Source organism: Salvelinus namaycush, chromosome 4 (assembly GCF_016432855.1).
Source record: "Salvelinus namaycush isolate Seneca chromosome 4, SaNama_1.0, whole genome shotgun sequence".
Classification (NCBI taxonomy): Eukaryota; Metazoa; Chordata; class Actinopteri; order Salmoniformes; family Salmonidae; genus Salvelinus; species Salvelinus namaycush.
The window spans coordinates 66,103,824-66,118,656 of NC_052310.1; the positions used below are offsets into that span (position 1 = coordinate 66,103,824).

General features: G+C 41.7%; 1 protein-coding gene across 1 annotated transcript in view; it reads right to left on the reverse strand.

Annotated features, from left to right (window-relative positions):
- The window catches only part of LOC120046740 (vinculin), a 62,131-nt gene extending 47,915 nt beyond the window's left edge, over window positions 1-14,216 (reverse strand). The window contains exon 1 of the mRNA XM_038992210.1: window positions 13,862-14,216. Coding sequence (XP_038848138.1) covers window positions 13,862-14,029 — 168 coding nt within the window. The 5' untranslated portion in view covers window positions 14,030-14,216. The remainder of the gene's footprint in view (window positions 1-13,861) is intronic.
- Between the last annotated feature and the right edge of the window lie 617 nt (window positions 14,217-14,833).

The following is a 14,833-nucleotide window of genomic DNA, read 5'->3' on the forward strand; positions in this document are numbered from 1 at the left end:
ATGAGAATTAAAAAACAGGTTCAGACCATGGTTCGACCGTGATCTAGCAAAGTTACTCCATCTGAAGAATTCCATTTGGCAAATCACTTGGCAAACGCACACTCAGGCTGACTGGCTCTCGTTCAGGCAAATTAGAAATAAGTGCACTCAGGCTATCCGGAAGACCAAAGTTAGTTACTTTAACTTTTTAAGGCTAGGGGGCAGTATTCGGAAGTTTGGATGACTGAGGTGTCCAAAGTAAACTGCCTGTTACTCAGGCCCAAAAGCTAGGATATGCATATGCATGGTAGTATTGGATAGAAAACACTCAAAAGTTTCTGAAACTGTTAAAATAATGTCTGTGAGAATAACAGAACTGATTTGGCAGGCGAAACACCAAGGACAATCCATCCAGGATTTTTTGTTGTTGTTGAGGTCATTGGACTTTTCAATGCTTTTCTATGGGAAAATCGAATAATTAGGACCCAGATTGCAGTTCCTATGTCTTCCACTAGATGTCAACAATCTTTAGAAATTGTTTCACGCTTGTTTTTTCAAAAATTAAGAAGTATTCGTATTCTTTTGAAGTATCCCTCAGAAGGACTCTAGTCTTTTGGCGTGCGTGAATGAGTGCGCGCTCCTTGTTCTTTTTCTCCGGTATTGAACACAGTACCATCTTAAATTTTATCGATTATTTACATATTAAGGTACCTGAGGTTGGATTAGAAACGTTGTTTGAACTGTTTGGACCAAGTTTACAGGTAACGTTTTAGATTCCTTTGTAAGCATGTTGGAACAGGTGTATTTCTGAATCAAACGCGCCAAATAAACAGACATTTTTGGGATATAAAGAAGGACTTTATCGAACAAAACAACCATTCATTGTGTAACTGGAACCCTTTGGATTGCAAAAAAGATAAAGATCTTCGAAGGTAAGTGATTTATTTTATCGCTATTTCTGACTTTCGTTATGCCTCTGCTGGAAAATGTTTGTGGCGCGCTCCGGTGAGGGCGCGCGCTTGGTTATTTGTCTCCGGGAATGAACAGACTATTTCCATCTTAAATTTGATCATTTATTTACATATTAGGGTACCTGAGGATTGATTAGGAACGTTGTTTGACTTGTTTGGAAGAAGTATATTGGTAACGTTTGGGATTCATTTTGTATGCATTTTGAACGAGGGGAACCGGTGGATTATTGAATGAAGCGAGCCAACTTAACTGACTTTTTGGGGATATAAAGAAGGACTTTATCGAACAAAACGACCATTCATTGTGTAACTGGGACCGTTTGGATTGCAAAAAGATGAAGATCTTCAAAGGTAAGTGATTTATTTTATCGCTATTTTTGAGTTTTGTGACACCTGTGCAGGTTATGAATTCATGTTAATGCAGGAAGTGGGTGAGGCATTGTCCTCAGACGATCAAATGCTATGCTTTTGCCGTAAAGCCGATTGTAAATCGGACAAAGTGGTTCGATTACCAAGATTCTAAGCTAAAGAATGGTGTATAACACTTGTATTTTTATGAATGTTTATTATTACTACTTTTGTTTTTTGAATTTCGAGCTCTGCAATTTCCCCGGATGTTGTCGAGGTATGATCCGAAAGAAGTTAAGGAGCAGCTCTTTCTCTGTGGGTTTAACCACAAGAAGTTCTGTAAAACATTTAAAGACCTGCCCATGTCCCTTAATGTTGATGTGGTAGTTTCTGACAATAAGCACGACTGAGCTCTTTAATCATCACTTCATTAAGTCAGGATTCCTATTTGACTCTGCCATGCATCCTTGCCCGTCCAACATTTCCTCATTTCCCACCCCTTCTAATGTGACTATTCCCAATGCTCCTCCCTCTTTTTCCCCTGCCCCGCTATAAAGTTTCTCCCTGCAGGCGGTCACTGAGTCCGAGGTGCTAAAGGAGCTCTTTAAACTTGACCCCAAAAAAACATCTGGGTCAGATGGTTTAGACCCTTTCTTCTATTAGGTTGTTGCCCCTATCATCGCCAAGCCTGTCTCTCCTCTCTGGGGAGGTTCCCATTGTTTGGAAGGCAGCCACGGTGCATCCTTTATTTAAAAGGGAGAGATCAAGCTGATCCTAACTGTTATAGGCCAAATTATATTTTGCCGGGTTTATCAAAAGTGTTGGAAAAACTTGTCAATAATCAACTGACTGGCTTTCTTGATGTCCATAGTATTCTCTCTGGTATGCAATCTGGTTTCCACTCAGGTTATGGATGTGTCACTGCAACCTTAAAGGTCCTCAATGGCCTCCTGAGTGGCACAGTGGTCTAAGGCACTGCACTGCATTGCAGTGCTAGTTGTGCCACTAGAGATCCTGGTTTGAGTCCTGGTTTGAGTCCAGGCACAATTGGCCCAGCATCGTTCGGGTTAGGGGATGGTTTGGCCGGCTGGAATGACCTTGTCCCATTGCGCTCTAGTGACTCATGTGGCTGGCCGGGCACCTCTGACACATTGGTTAAGCAGGCATTGTGGTAAGAAGCAGTGTGGTTTAGCTGGGTCGTGTTTCGGAGGATGCACTCCTCTTGACCTTTGCCTCTCCCGAGTTTGTACGGGAGTTGCAGCGATGGGACAAGACTAACTCCCAATTGGATACCATGAAATTGGGGAGAAAATAAAACACACAAAAAAATGCCCTTGATTCTAAGCAATGTTCTGCTGCGATTTTACAACAAATCTTTCTTAGTGTCCCAACAAGCTTTCTCTGCCCTTAACCTTGTCTTCAACACCTCCAAAACAAAGGTCATGTAGTTTGGTAAGAAGAATACCCCTCTCCCCACCGGTGTGATTACTACCTCTGAGGGTTTAGAGCTTGATGTAGTCACCTCATACAAATACTTGGGAGTATGGTTAGACGGTACACTGTCCTCTCAGCACATATCAAAGCTGCAGGCTAAGGTTAAATAGACTTGGTTTCCTCTGTCATAATCGCTCCTCTTTCACCACAGCTGCCAAACTAATCCTGATTCAGATGACCATCCTACCCATGCTAGATTACGGAGACGTAATCTATAGATTGATAGGTAATGGTGCTCTCGAGCGGCTAGATGTTCTTTACCATTCGAACATCAGATTTTCCACCAATGCTCCTTATAGGACACATTACTGCACTCTATACTCCTCTATAAACTGGTCATCTCTGTATACCCGTCGCAAGTTCCACTGGTTGATGCTTATTTATAAAAACCCTCTAAGGCCTAACTCCCCCCTATCTGAGATATCTACTGCAGCCCTCATCCTCCACATACAGCACCCGTTCTGCCAGTCACATTCTGATAAAGGTCCCCAAAGCACACACACATCCCTGGGTCGCTCGTCTTTTAAGTTCGCTGCAGCTAGCGACTGGAACGAGCTGCAACAAACACTCAAACTGGACAGTTTTATCTCAATCTGTTGTGGCTGCTTCGCATGATGTATTGTTGTCTCTACCTTCTTGCCTGTTGTGCTGTTGTCTGTGCCCAATAATGTTTGTACCATGTTTTGTGCTGCTACCCTGTTGTGCTGCTGCCATGTGTTGCTACAGTACCATGTTGTTGTCATGTTGTGCTGCTACCATGCTGTGTTTTCATGTGTTGCTGCCATGCTATGTTGTGGTCTTAGGTCTCTATATAGTGTCGTGTTGTCTTTCTTGTCGTGATGTGTGTTTTGTCCAATATTTGTATTTTATTTTTAATCCCAGCCCCCCGTCCCCACAGGAGGCCTTTTGCCTTCTGGTAGGCTGTCATTATAAATAAGAATTTGTTCTTAACTGAATTGCTTAGTTAAATGAAAATAAATAAATAAAAAGATGTTAGAACATTGCTACGGGGAATTGCTTCCATTCAGCCACAAGAGCATTGTTGAGGTCGGGCAATGAGGCCTGGCCCCACCAAACTTTACAGTTGGCACTATGTTTTGGGGCAGGTAGCGTTCTCCTGGCATCCGCTAAGCGCAGATTCATCGGTCGGACTGCCAGATGGTGAAGTGTGATTCAGCACTCCACAGAACACATTTCCACTGCTCCAGTCCAATGACGGCGAGCCTTACACCACTCCAACAGACGAACAGTTATTGTGTTGACGTTGCTTCCAGAGGCAGTTTGAAACATGGTAGTGAGTGTTGCAACCGAGGACAGACAATTTTCACGCGCAACGCGCTTCAGCATTCCTGTTCTGTGAGGTTTGAGTTTATTTTTTACAGGGACAGTGCACATTGATCAACGTTTCAGTAAAAACGTGGCCTACCACTTCGCGGCTGAGTTGTTGTTGCTCCTAGACATTTCCACTTTACAATAACTGCACTTACAGTTGACTGGGGTAGCTCTAGCGGGGCAGAAATTTGACTAACTGACTTGTTGGAAACGTGGCATCCTATGACAGTGTCACGTTGAAAGTCACTGAGCTCTTCCGTAAGGCCATCCTACTACCAATGTTTGTCTATGAAGATTGCATGGCTGTGTGCTCGATTTTATACACCTGTCAGCAACGGGTGTGGCTGAAATAGCCGAATCCACACATTTGAAAGGGTTGTACACACACCTTTTTATATATAGTGTAGGTTTATCCCGCAACTGTCTAGTCACGTCAAGCAGGGGTTATTAATATAGTTCAGGAAGTGCACAGAGTGTAGCCAAGGTGGTGACAGACACAAATCAAATGCCTCACTAGGCCTGTGCGCCAAAAGAAACCATACAGCAAGGAAGCATGCATCACACACACTTCTTGGCCATCTCTCATGATACAGAGTAGTAGTCTATCATGAGTCTTTCTCATGACAATATTCCTATTCATAAGCTTTCACAAGATTCTATGAGCAGATATTTTTGGTCATAATTCATTGAGAACAACTTCCGGCCAACATAAGCATACTATTTCTAGCATGAATTTACCATCCGAGTCTTAAGAGAAATCTTTTCAATCTTTTTCTTTTCACACAGCTGAGGTGACACTGACAGCCACACCGTACACCACGTTTGCGTCGCAAATGGCACCCTATTCCCTACATAGAGCACTACCTTTGAGCAGAGCCCTATGGGCCCTGGTCAAAAGTAGTGCACAAAAGTGCATTCGGAAAGTATTCAGACCACTTCTCTTTTTCCACATTTGGTTACGTTAAAATCCTCAACAATCGACACACAATACCCCATAATGACAAAGCGAAAACAGGTTTAGAAATGTTTGCTAATTTATACAAAATTAAAAATAAAACGTATTTACATGAGTATTCAGACACTTTGCTATGAGACTCAAAATTATGCTAAGGTGCATCCTGTTTCCATTGATCATCCTTGAGATGTTTCTACAACCTGATTAGAATCCACCTGTGGTAAATTCAATTGATTGGACATGATTTGGAAAGGCACACACCTGTCTATATAAGGTCCCACAGTTGACAGTGCATGTCAGAGCAAAAACCAAGCCATGAGGTCGAAGGAATTGTCCGTAGAGCTCCGAGACAGAAGCTCGAAGAGCAGATCCGGTGAAGAGTAACAACAAATATCTGCAGCATTGAAGGTCCCCACGAACACAGTGGCCTCCATCATTCTTAAATGGAAGAAGGTTGGAATCACCAAGACTCTTCCTAGAGCTGGCCGCCTGGCCAAACTGAGCAATCGGGGAGAAGGGCCTTGGTCAAGGAGGTGACCAAGAACCCAATGCTCACTCTGGCAGAGCTCCAGAGTTCTTCTATGGAGATGGGAGAACCTTTCAGAAGGACAAACATCTCTGCAGCACTCCACTAGTCAGGCATTTATGGTAGAGTGACAAGACGGAAGCCAATCCTCAGTAAAATGTACATGACAGCCCGCTTGGAGTTTGCCAAAAGGCACCAAAAGGACTCTCAGACCATGAGAAACAAGATTTTCTGGTCTGATGAAACCAAGATTGAACTCTTTGGCCTGAATGACAAGCGACCCGTCTGGAGGAAACCTGACACCATCCCTACGGTGAAGCATGGTGGTGGCAGCATCATGGTGTGGGGATGTTTTTCAGAGGTAGGGACTTGGAGACTAGTCAGGAACGAGGAACGGAGCAAAGTACAGAGAGGTCCTTGATGAAAACCTGCTCCAGAGTGCCCAGGGCCTCAGAGTGGGGTGAAGGTTCACCTTCCAACAGGACAACAAACCTAAGCACAAAGCCAAGACAATGCAGGAGTGGCTTCAGGACCAGTCTCTGAATGTCCTTGAGTGGTCCAGCCAGAGCCCAGACTTGAACCCGATCAAACATCTCTGGAGAGACCTTACAATAGCGACGCTCCCCATCCAACCTGGCAAAACTTGAGAGGATCTGCAGAGAAGAATGGGAGAAACTCCCCAAATACAGGTGTGCCAAGCTTGTAGTGTCATACCCTAGAAGACTCAGCTGTAATCACTGCCAACTGTGCTTCAACAAAATACTGAGTTTAGGGTCTGAATACTTATGTAAATGTGATATTTCAGTTTATTTTTTATGAATTATGGGCTATTGTGTATATTGATGAGGATTTTTTTTAAATACATTTTAGAATACGGCTGTAACGTAACAAAATGTGGAAAATGTCAAGGGGTCAGAACTTTCCAAATGCACTGTATTTGGTGCCATTTGAGATGCAGCTTACACCACACAACCACAGCAGCTGAGGTGGCTCGATGGAACACAAATCCTCTGGTGGTTTCCTGACACATCTGACTACACACTATTTCCCCATGGCTGTTGTGGTCTTTAGGGCCAGCAATGTATCATCGCTGGGGAGGAGGGAAGGGAGGGAGGATAGCTCATCAGTGCCCAGCAGAGTGGTAGTTGATTTATTTCCCTCCCTTCCTATGTTGTACTAAACAGCTGTTGTTGCAGCACTGGACTACTACTGCTGGTGGATTCAGATCCACAGCCTTTATCCAAGGCTTCCTGACTTGACTAACTGCACTTCCATTCTCACTCTACCTCACCCTGCCTCCCATCTCACCTCTCCTTCCACCTATCCTCAAAAGCCCATCTTCATGTGATCGATGAGAAAAACAGAGGCCCAAATGGCACTCTATTCCCTATCCCCAATAGGGCTCCGGTCAAGAGTAGTGCACTATATAAGGAATAGGGTGCTATTTGGGATGCGGCGGTTCCTCTGAATCAATTAGTTAGATGGCAAAAGAGGCTAAATCCATATCTTAACTTAAAATACTTTATTATGTAGTTATTTGTTGAGTAAAGATGTGTAGCTACGCATCAAAGCTGTGTCATAATGCAAATCCAAAACGAGCAAAGTAGCAGCAGTGCTCCCTTCCCTTAGCCCAGGACTTAGCAAGGCCAATCAAAGTACAGTTACGCACCATCTACACTACAGTGCTGAAGGTTTGTTTAATTGTGCATGAAGTCTCCAGTCTTCAGACCTTGCCTTGGAGAGACTTGGCTGTAGAAGCAGGCCGACAAACATTCAGTTCCCAGTCTGTGCCAAGACCCTGTGACTGAGTAGAACGTCAATGGCACTTCTCAAAAGACCATACAAAGGAACTGCAGAAATGATTAAGTACAGCAGGCCTCGTTTGAAAATCACCCTTTTAGTCATCTCAAAACTATGCCTGCTGACTAGTATGCCTGCCTAAATAACACTTGCTATAGTGGGAAATGAGTCATCCCGGCATGCACAAGCCAAGGCTCAAATGCCAGGCTACTTACTCTTATTTATAGTGGGACGTGTCTTTCTTTATGGATGCATTCAAGCCATCATGGCTGATTTCTTCTACACAACCACCCAAGGAATATGGCCAAAATTGTGCTTAAAATTCAACATTTCTGTTTCTGACACACAAAGAAGATCATGGAATAAAGAGCTAAGAAGATAGAGCACTCAAAAAACAAGGTGATCAGTGAAGAGGTGACTCCAGGATGCTGGCCTTCTCGGCAAGGTTCCTCTGTCCAGTGTCTGTGTTCTTTTGCCCATCTTAATCTTTTCTTTTTATTGGCCAGTCTGAGATATGGCTTTTTCTTTGCAACTCTGCCTAGAAGGCCAGCATCCCGGAGTCTCCTCTTCACTGTTGACATTGAGACTGGTGTTTTGCGGGTACTATTTAATGAAACTGCCAGTTGAGGACTTATGAGGCGTCTGTTTCTCAAACTAGACACTCTAATATACTTGTCCTCTTGCTCAGTTGTGCACCGGGGCCTCCCACTCCTCTTTCTATTCTGGTTAGAGCCAGTTTGCTCTGTTCTGTGAAGGAAGTAGTACAAAGCGTTGTACAAGACCTTCAGTTTCTTGGCAATTTCCTGCATGGAATAGCCTTCATTTCTCAGAACAAGAATAGACTGACGAGTTTCAGAAGAAAGTTCTTTGTTTCTGGCCATTTTGAGCCTGTAATCGAACCCACAAATGCTGATGCTCCAGATACTCAACTCGTCTAAAGAAGGCCAGATGTATTGCTTCTTTAATCAGAACAACAGTTTTCAGCTGTGCTAACATAATTGCAAAAGGGTTTTCTAATGATCAATTAGCCTTTTAAAATGATAAACTTGGGTTAGCTAACACAACGTTCCATTGGAACACAGGAGTGATGGTTGCTGATAGTGGGCCTCTGTACACCTTTGTAGATATTCCATAAAATAAAAAAATCTGCCGCTTCCAGCTACAATAGTCATTTACAATTTTAACAATGTCTACACTGTATTTCTGATCAATTTGTTGTTATTTTAATAGACCCTTTTTTTGTTGCTTTTCTTTAAAAAACAAGGACATTCTAAGTGACACCAAACGTTTGAACGGTAGTGTATATACTGTATAGAGGTCGACTGATTATGATTTTTCAACGCCGATACCGATTATTGGAGGACCAAAAACAGCCAATACCGATTAATCGGACGATTTTTATATATATTTGTAATAATGACAATTACAACAATACTGAATGAACAATGAACACTTTTATGTTAACTTAAATATAATACATCAATAAAATCAATTTAGTCTCAAATAAATGATGAAACATCTTCAAACAGTTCAATTTGGTTTAAATAATGCAAAAACAAAGTGTTGGAGAAGAAAGTAAAAGTGCAATATGTGCCATCTAAAAAAGCTAACGTTTCAGTTCCTTGCTCAGAACATGAGAACATATGAAAGCTGGTGGTTCCTTTTAACATGAGTCTTCAATATTCCCAGTGCCACGACTTCCGCCGAAGTCGGCTCCTCTCCTTGTTCAGGCGGCGTTCGGCGGTCGACGTCATCGGCTTTCTAGCCATCGCCGCTCCATTTTTCATTTATCCATTTGTATTGTCTTGTTTTGCATACCTGGTTTACATTCCCCAATTACACTGCATGTATTTATTCCTCTGTTCCCCCTCATAAAGTTGTCTCCCTCAACAACTTTAAAAATCTGCTATCCGAGCAGCTAACCGATCGCTGCAGCTGTACATAGTCCATCTGTAAACTACCCACCCAATTTACCTACCTCACCCCCCATACTGCTTTTATTTATTTACTTTTCTGCTCTTTTGCACACCAGTATCTCTGCTAAATTGTAATTACTCGATTTATTGCCTACCTCATGCCTTTTGCACACATTGTATATAGATTGTATATAGATTCTCTTTTTTTCTACCATGTTATTGACTTGTTTATTGTTTACTCCATGTGTAACTCTGTGTTGTTGTCTGTTCACACTGCTATGCTTTATCTTGGCCAGGTCGCAGTTGCAAATGAGAACTTGTTCTCAACTAGCCTACCTGGTTAAATAAAGGTGAAATAAAAAAAAAATGTCTTTGTGTGATATTGTTTGTGTGTTTTTGTAACGCGCCAGGCTGGCGGTCGTTATTCCCGTGTTATTTCACGAAGCTTGTTTGAATTGTTAAACAGTCATGTTTTGTGACTGTTTTTGCGCGCTTTACACTTTACCTTGTTGGCTGGAGGTTTTTGACGCAGCTGCGTTCGTCTTTAATCTTTCTCCTGACTAAATAAAGTGTGCGCCTGTTCACAATTCTCTGCTCTCCTGCACCTGACTTCACCACAAGTACTCACACGCCTGACACCCAGGTAAGAAGTTTTAGGTTGTAGTTATTATAGGACTATTTCTCTCTATACCATTTGTATTTCATATACCTTTGACTATTGGATGTTCTAATAGGTACTTTAGTATTGCCAGCCTAATCTTGGGAGTTGATAGGCTTGAATTCAAAAACAGCGCAGAAGAGCTGCTGGCAAGCGCAGTAAAGTGCTGTTTGAATGAATGCTTACGAGCCTGCAGCCGCCTACCACCGCTCAGTCAGACTCCTCTATCAAATCATAGACTTAATTATAACATAATAACACACAGAAATACGAGCCTTAGGTCATTAATATGGTCAAATCCCGAAACTATCATTTCGAAAACAAAATATTTATTCTTTCAGTGAAATACGGAACCGTTACGTATTTTATCTAACGGTGGCATCCATAAGTCTAAATATTCCTGTTACATTGCACAATGTATGTCATAATTACGTAAATGTTATGTTATAATTACGTAAAATTCTGGCAAATTAGTTCGCAACGAGCCAGGTGGCCCAAACTGTTCCATATACCCTGACTCTGCGTGCAATGAAGTGACACAATTTCCCTAGTTTAATATTGCCTGCTAACCTGGATTTCTTTTAAATAAATATGCAGGTTTAAAAAAATATACTACTGTGTATTGATTTTAAGAAAGGCGTTGATGTTTATGGTTAGGTACATTCATGCAACGATTGTGCTTTTTTTTGCAAATGCGCTTTTGTTAAATCATCCCCCGTTTGGCGAAGTTGGCTGTCTTTGTTAGGAAGAAATAGTCTTCACACAGTTCGCAACGAGCCAGGCGGCCCAAACTGCTGCATATACCCTGACTCTGTTGCACAGAACGCAAGAGAAGTGACACAATTTCCCTAGTTAAAAGAAATTCATGTTAGCAGGCAATATTAACTAAATATGCAGGTTTAAAAATATATACTTGAGTATTGATTTTAAGAAAGGAGTTGATGTTTATGGTTAGGTACACATTGGTGCAACGACAGTGCTTTTTCGCGAATGCGCTTGTTAAATCACCCATTTGGCGAAGTAGGCTATGATTCAATGATAAATTAACAGGCACCGCATCGATTATATGCAATGCCGGACAAGCTTGATAAACTAGTAATATCATCACACCATGTGTAGTTAACTAGTGATTATGTTAAGATTGATTGTTTTTTATAAGATACGTTTAATGCTAGCTAGCACCTTACCTTGGCTCCTTGCTGCACTCGCATAACAGGTAGTCAGCCTGCCGCGCAGTCTCCTCGTGGAGTGCAATGTAATCGGTCCAGATCGGTGTCCAAAAATGACAATTACCGATTGTTATGAAAACTTGAAATCGGCCCTAATTAATCGGCCATTCCAATTAATCGGTCGACCTCTAATACTGTACCTTATACCATCTATTGCATCTTGCCTATGCAGCTCGGCCATCGCTCATCCATATATTTGTCTGTACATATTCTTATTCCATCCCTTTAGATTTGTGTGTATTAGGTAGTTGTTGTGGAATTGTTAGATTACTTGTTCGATATTACAGCACTATCAGAACTAGAAGCACAAGCATTTCGCTACACTCGCATTAACATCTGCTAACCATGTGTATGTGACCAATCAAATTTGATTTGATTTGATGGGAAAAAAATTGTCGTCCAGCTCTTCTTGGAAAGAGGAATCAGAAACAGCCATTGTAGCTAATTATTTAGCAGTCTCAGCTGGACAGTGCATGGCAACATGGCTTCCATGAACCTGTAAACCAGTACCGCCCCTGTTTTGAAAAGCCTGCCTTCGAGGGTCTGAACAAGGAAGTAGGGCTCCCGTCAGGCTGTAATTTTTACAAATCCAGGGAAAATTTGTCAACCTAAATATCCTGCAATGTCCTGGCAGATAGCAACATCGTAGAGACAAGTCCAATGGCTCTAATTGAACAATGACAACCATATCTGCTAAATGACTTAAATGTAAATGTAAATGTAATATCTACTTGCTGCTAGCGTGACTGCGCAAACCCAAAGGACACAATAATTGCTACAAAACATGACTCCGTTTATTTTTTCGATCAGACAGCAGGCTCAAATCAAGCAATGATATCATTGGTTGAGCTCTCCCAGTGCAAAAAAATAAAATAAAATACAGCTATAGTGAATAATTATGTCTGAAATACCCTCTCATCACTCATAATTATGTAGGGAGACTGGAAAAACACCACAAATAATGTCAAGCGGTGAAGTTTCCCTTTAACTGCCAGCCTGGCCTGGCCAGTCTAGGGTAAGTCCTACAAGTAAACAACACTCTCCCCCCATACTCCTACACTGAGTATCACTTTGCTGGGAGGAGAGGCTAGGAGATGCCAGTCTAATTGTCCAAATGTATCCTCCAGACAACTGCCAATGACTCCTAGCTTCACCTCGCAGAGTGATGCAGAAATAGGCCTAACTTACAGTAAATGTCATACAGCCTAGTATTAGTGTGAGAAATGTATTGTGAAACGTTCTTATGTTTGACAACTTCTGGTTGTTTAGCAATCTGATAATAAAGACTGAGTCTGATACTGAAATTGAATACAGCGTCCCTGGATTATCATACTTATACGAGCACCTTTGAGTAGTTAAGATGCTACAGTACTTGGATGAAATATTAATTTATTCCCTTTTTTTGGAAACCACAATTTCTGTGAGGACACTGACACGGATAACCTTTTTTTTTTTTTTTTAGCTTCCTCACTTAGAAAGTGATAATCTCAGCTATGCTCTTTGTAAATAAGAGGAAATGCCATTATGGGTAATTTGCCCATTGGTCATGTCCTGTGTAATATGGTCACGTTTAGACTGCAGAAGACAACTACTTCATAATATCGGTATTAGGGAGGAAACCATTGGATTGCTATTGCATTCTGTACTAAACTGCCATTTAACAAATAAGGGCATAGACTGTGGGCCTAGCTTGCTTGCTGGCTGCCATGGAGTTCAGTCAGTCATCCACAGTATGAAGTTGTTGTGTGGAGCACAACTTCCACTCCCACTGGGGTTTTAACTGCTTTTGATTCGATTTACACTTGTCCAACTAAGTCACAGCTCAGACTGTCGTTAATTACATTCAAAACTGTTAAGAACATTTATACTGTGTGAAAAAAAGTGGGCTATTTTTACAACAGTATGCCCAGTGTCTGATAGTAAAATGCAAACGTACAGTATACATAGGCTATATTCAGAGCCAAACGTGAAGAATATTTAACTAACATATTTGTCTGTCATTAGCAGATCATATGGTGAAGAAATGCGTATTACTCTGTCATACACTGGGGTTGCCCTTACCAGTCAAATAGCCTACACTATAACGGCATCACTTCCATTCATTCTCATAAAAAACATCTACTGTCACAAAGTTGAGGAGGAAACAATGTGGATCCATGCAATTAAATGTTGGCATTTACAAAAGGCTACAATACAAATACTGCTGAAGTTATCAATAATTGTTTAGAGAACACTTGAGTTGATGACAATTAACAATTGTTTTTCAATTGTTTGTTACAAAGGATCTTTGATTGAAATACTGTGGCATAAGAATAGCGTATACATCAACAGGGGGACTTATACATGGCTCCGGGGGACAGGCCCAGAGCATATTCTCAAGGGGAAAAGGGCGTCACTGCCCTACGGCCCAAGTGAAAGAGAACTTCAACAAAATGTAATATATACATTGTAGCTACAACTCTCTAGTTCTAAAAGCATTACGTTGCCAACCGATATAGCGATGAAATGAAACAAAGTAACCACAGCCGTAACTTCTCACATAAAATGACAACTGACTGGAATCGCGGCGGGCTGGCACAATGTAGCACTACACAGACAGCAAGTAACAGGTAACCAACCCTACGCCAGCGTATTGTGTGGACTGTTCACTTACCCGAACCAGGTTGCTGACAGCCGCCTGCACCGCAGCCACGGGTGCGGTGAGATCCGGGATAGCTTTCCCGTCCACCTCACCTTCTTCGTGCATTATCACCAGATGGGATATCTGCTGAGCCACCGGCTCTAGGATACTTTCTATCGTTTTAGTGTGAAAAACCGGCATGATGAAAACTTAAGTCCGCTCTCCTATCCAAGAGAAAAAAGGCAGATCCGTTCTGTGTTTCAAAACTACCCTCTCTTGTTTGCGCCTTTATGAAGTCTACGGTTGGTTACTCCAACACTTTCCTTCCCTAGAACAGTTTCACTCTCTAGGAACACGAACTACTCCCCTTGCAACCATCAACGTGAGAATCCCCAACCGCACCTCGCGAAAAGTAATTGCAATCTTTACCATAATGAACGTAATGTCCACCCTCCGACCAATAAGATAAATAGCATAATGTCACCGCCAACGCGATTGGCACAAGTAGATGCCAATCTTTCCCGATATGCTCCGCCTATTCCACACATTCGCGTTTGCTCGAGTTCTCCCAAAATTACGTAATACATTATCATGCCCTAAAAAGGGAAATGTGCGTCTTCTGTTGAGAGGAGCAAATTCCAACCAGTAAGGACATAGACAGTGTAAATTCTAGTGACAAATTGCTGGCAGAAGGGACTGAAATATAGTCTAGTTGCTTTGGGATGTAGGCTATACCTGCTCTGTGCAGTTTCTATATAAAGGTAGAATGAACAATTGTAAAATATAATATAATTTTAGCATAGAATAGAAAGTTAGAATATCCCAAATAAAAATGAGGTTGATTAGGTGAATAAAATTCCCTGATATTGATATTGATTCGATAAATATTCCATTAGCCTTCTGCATAGTTATCATAACACATTAGCTCAAAGTCTACAGTGATTAAGTAATTGAAATCATATTTAAGCATACCGGTAACCTACAACTAATTTGAATCCTTATGGG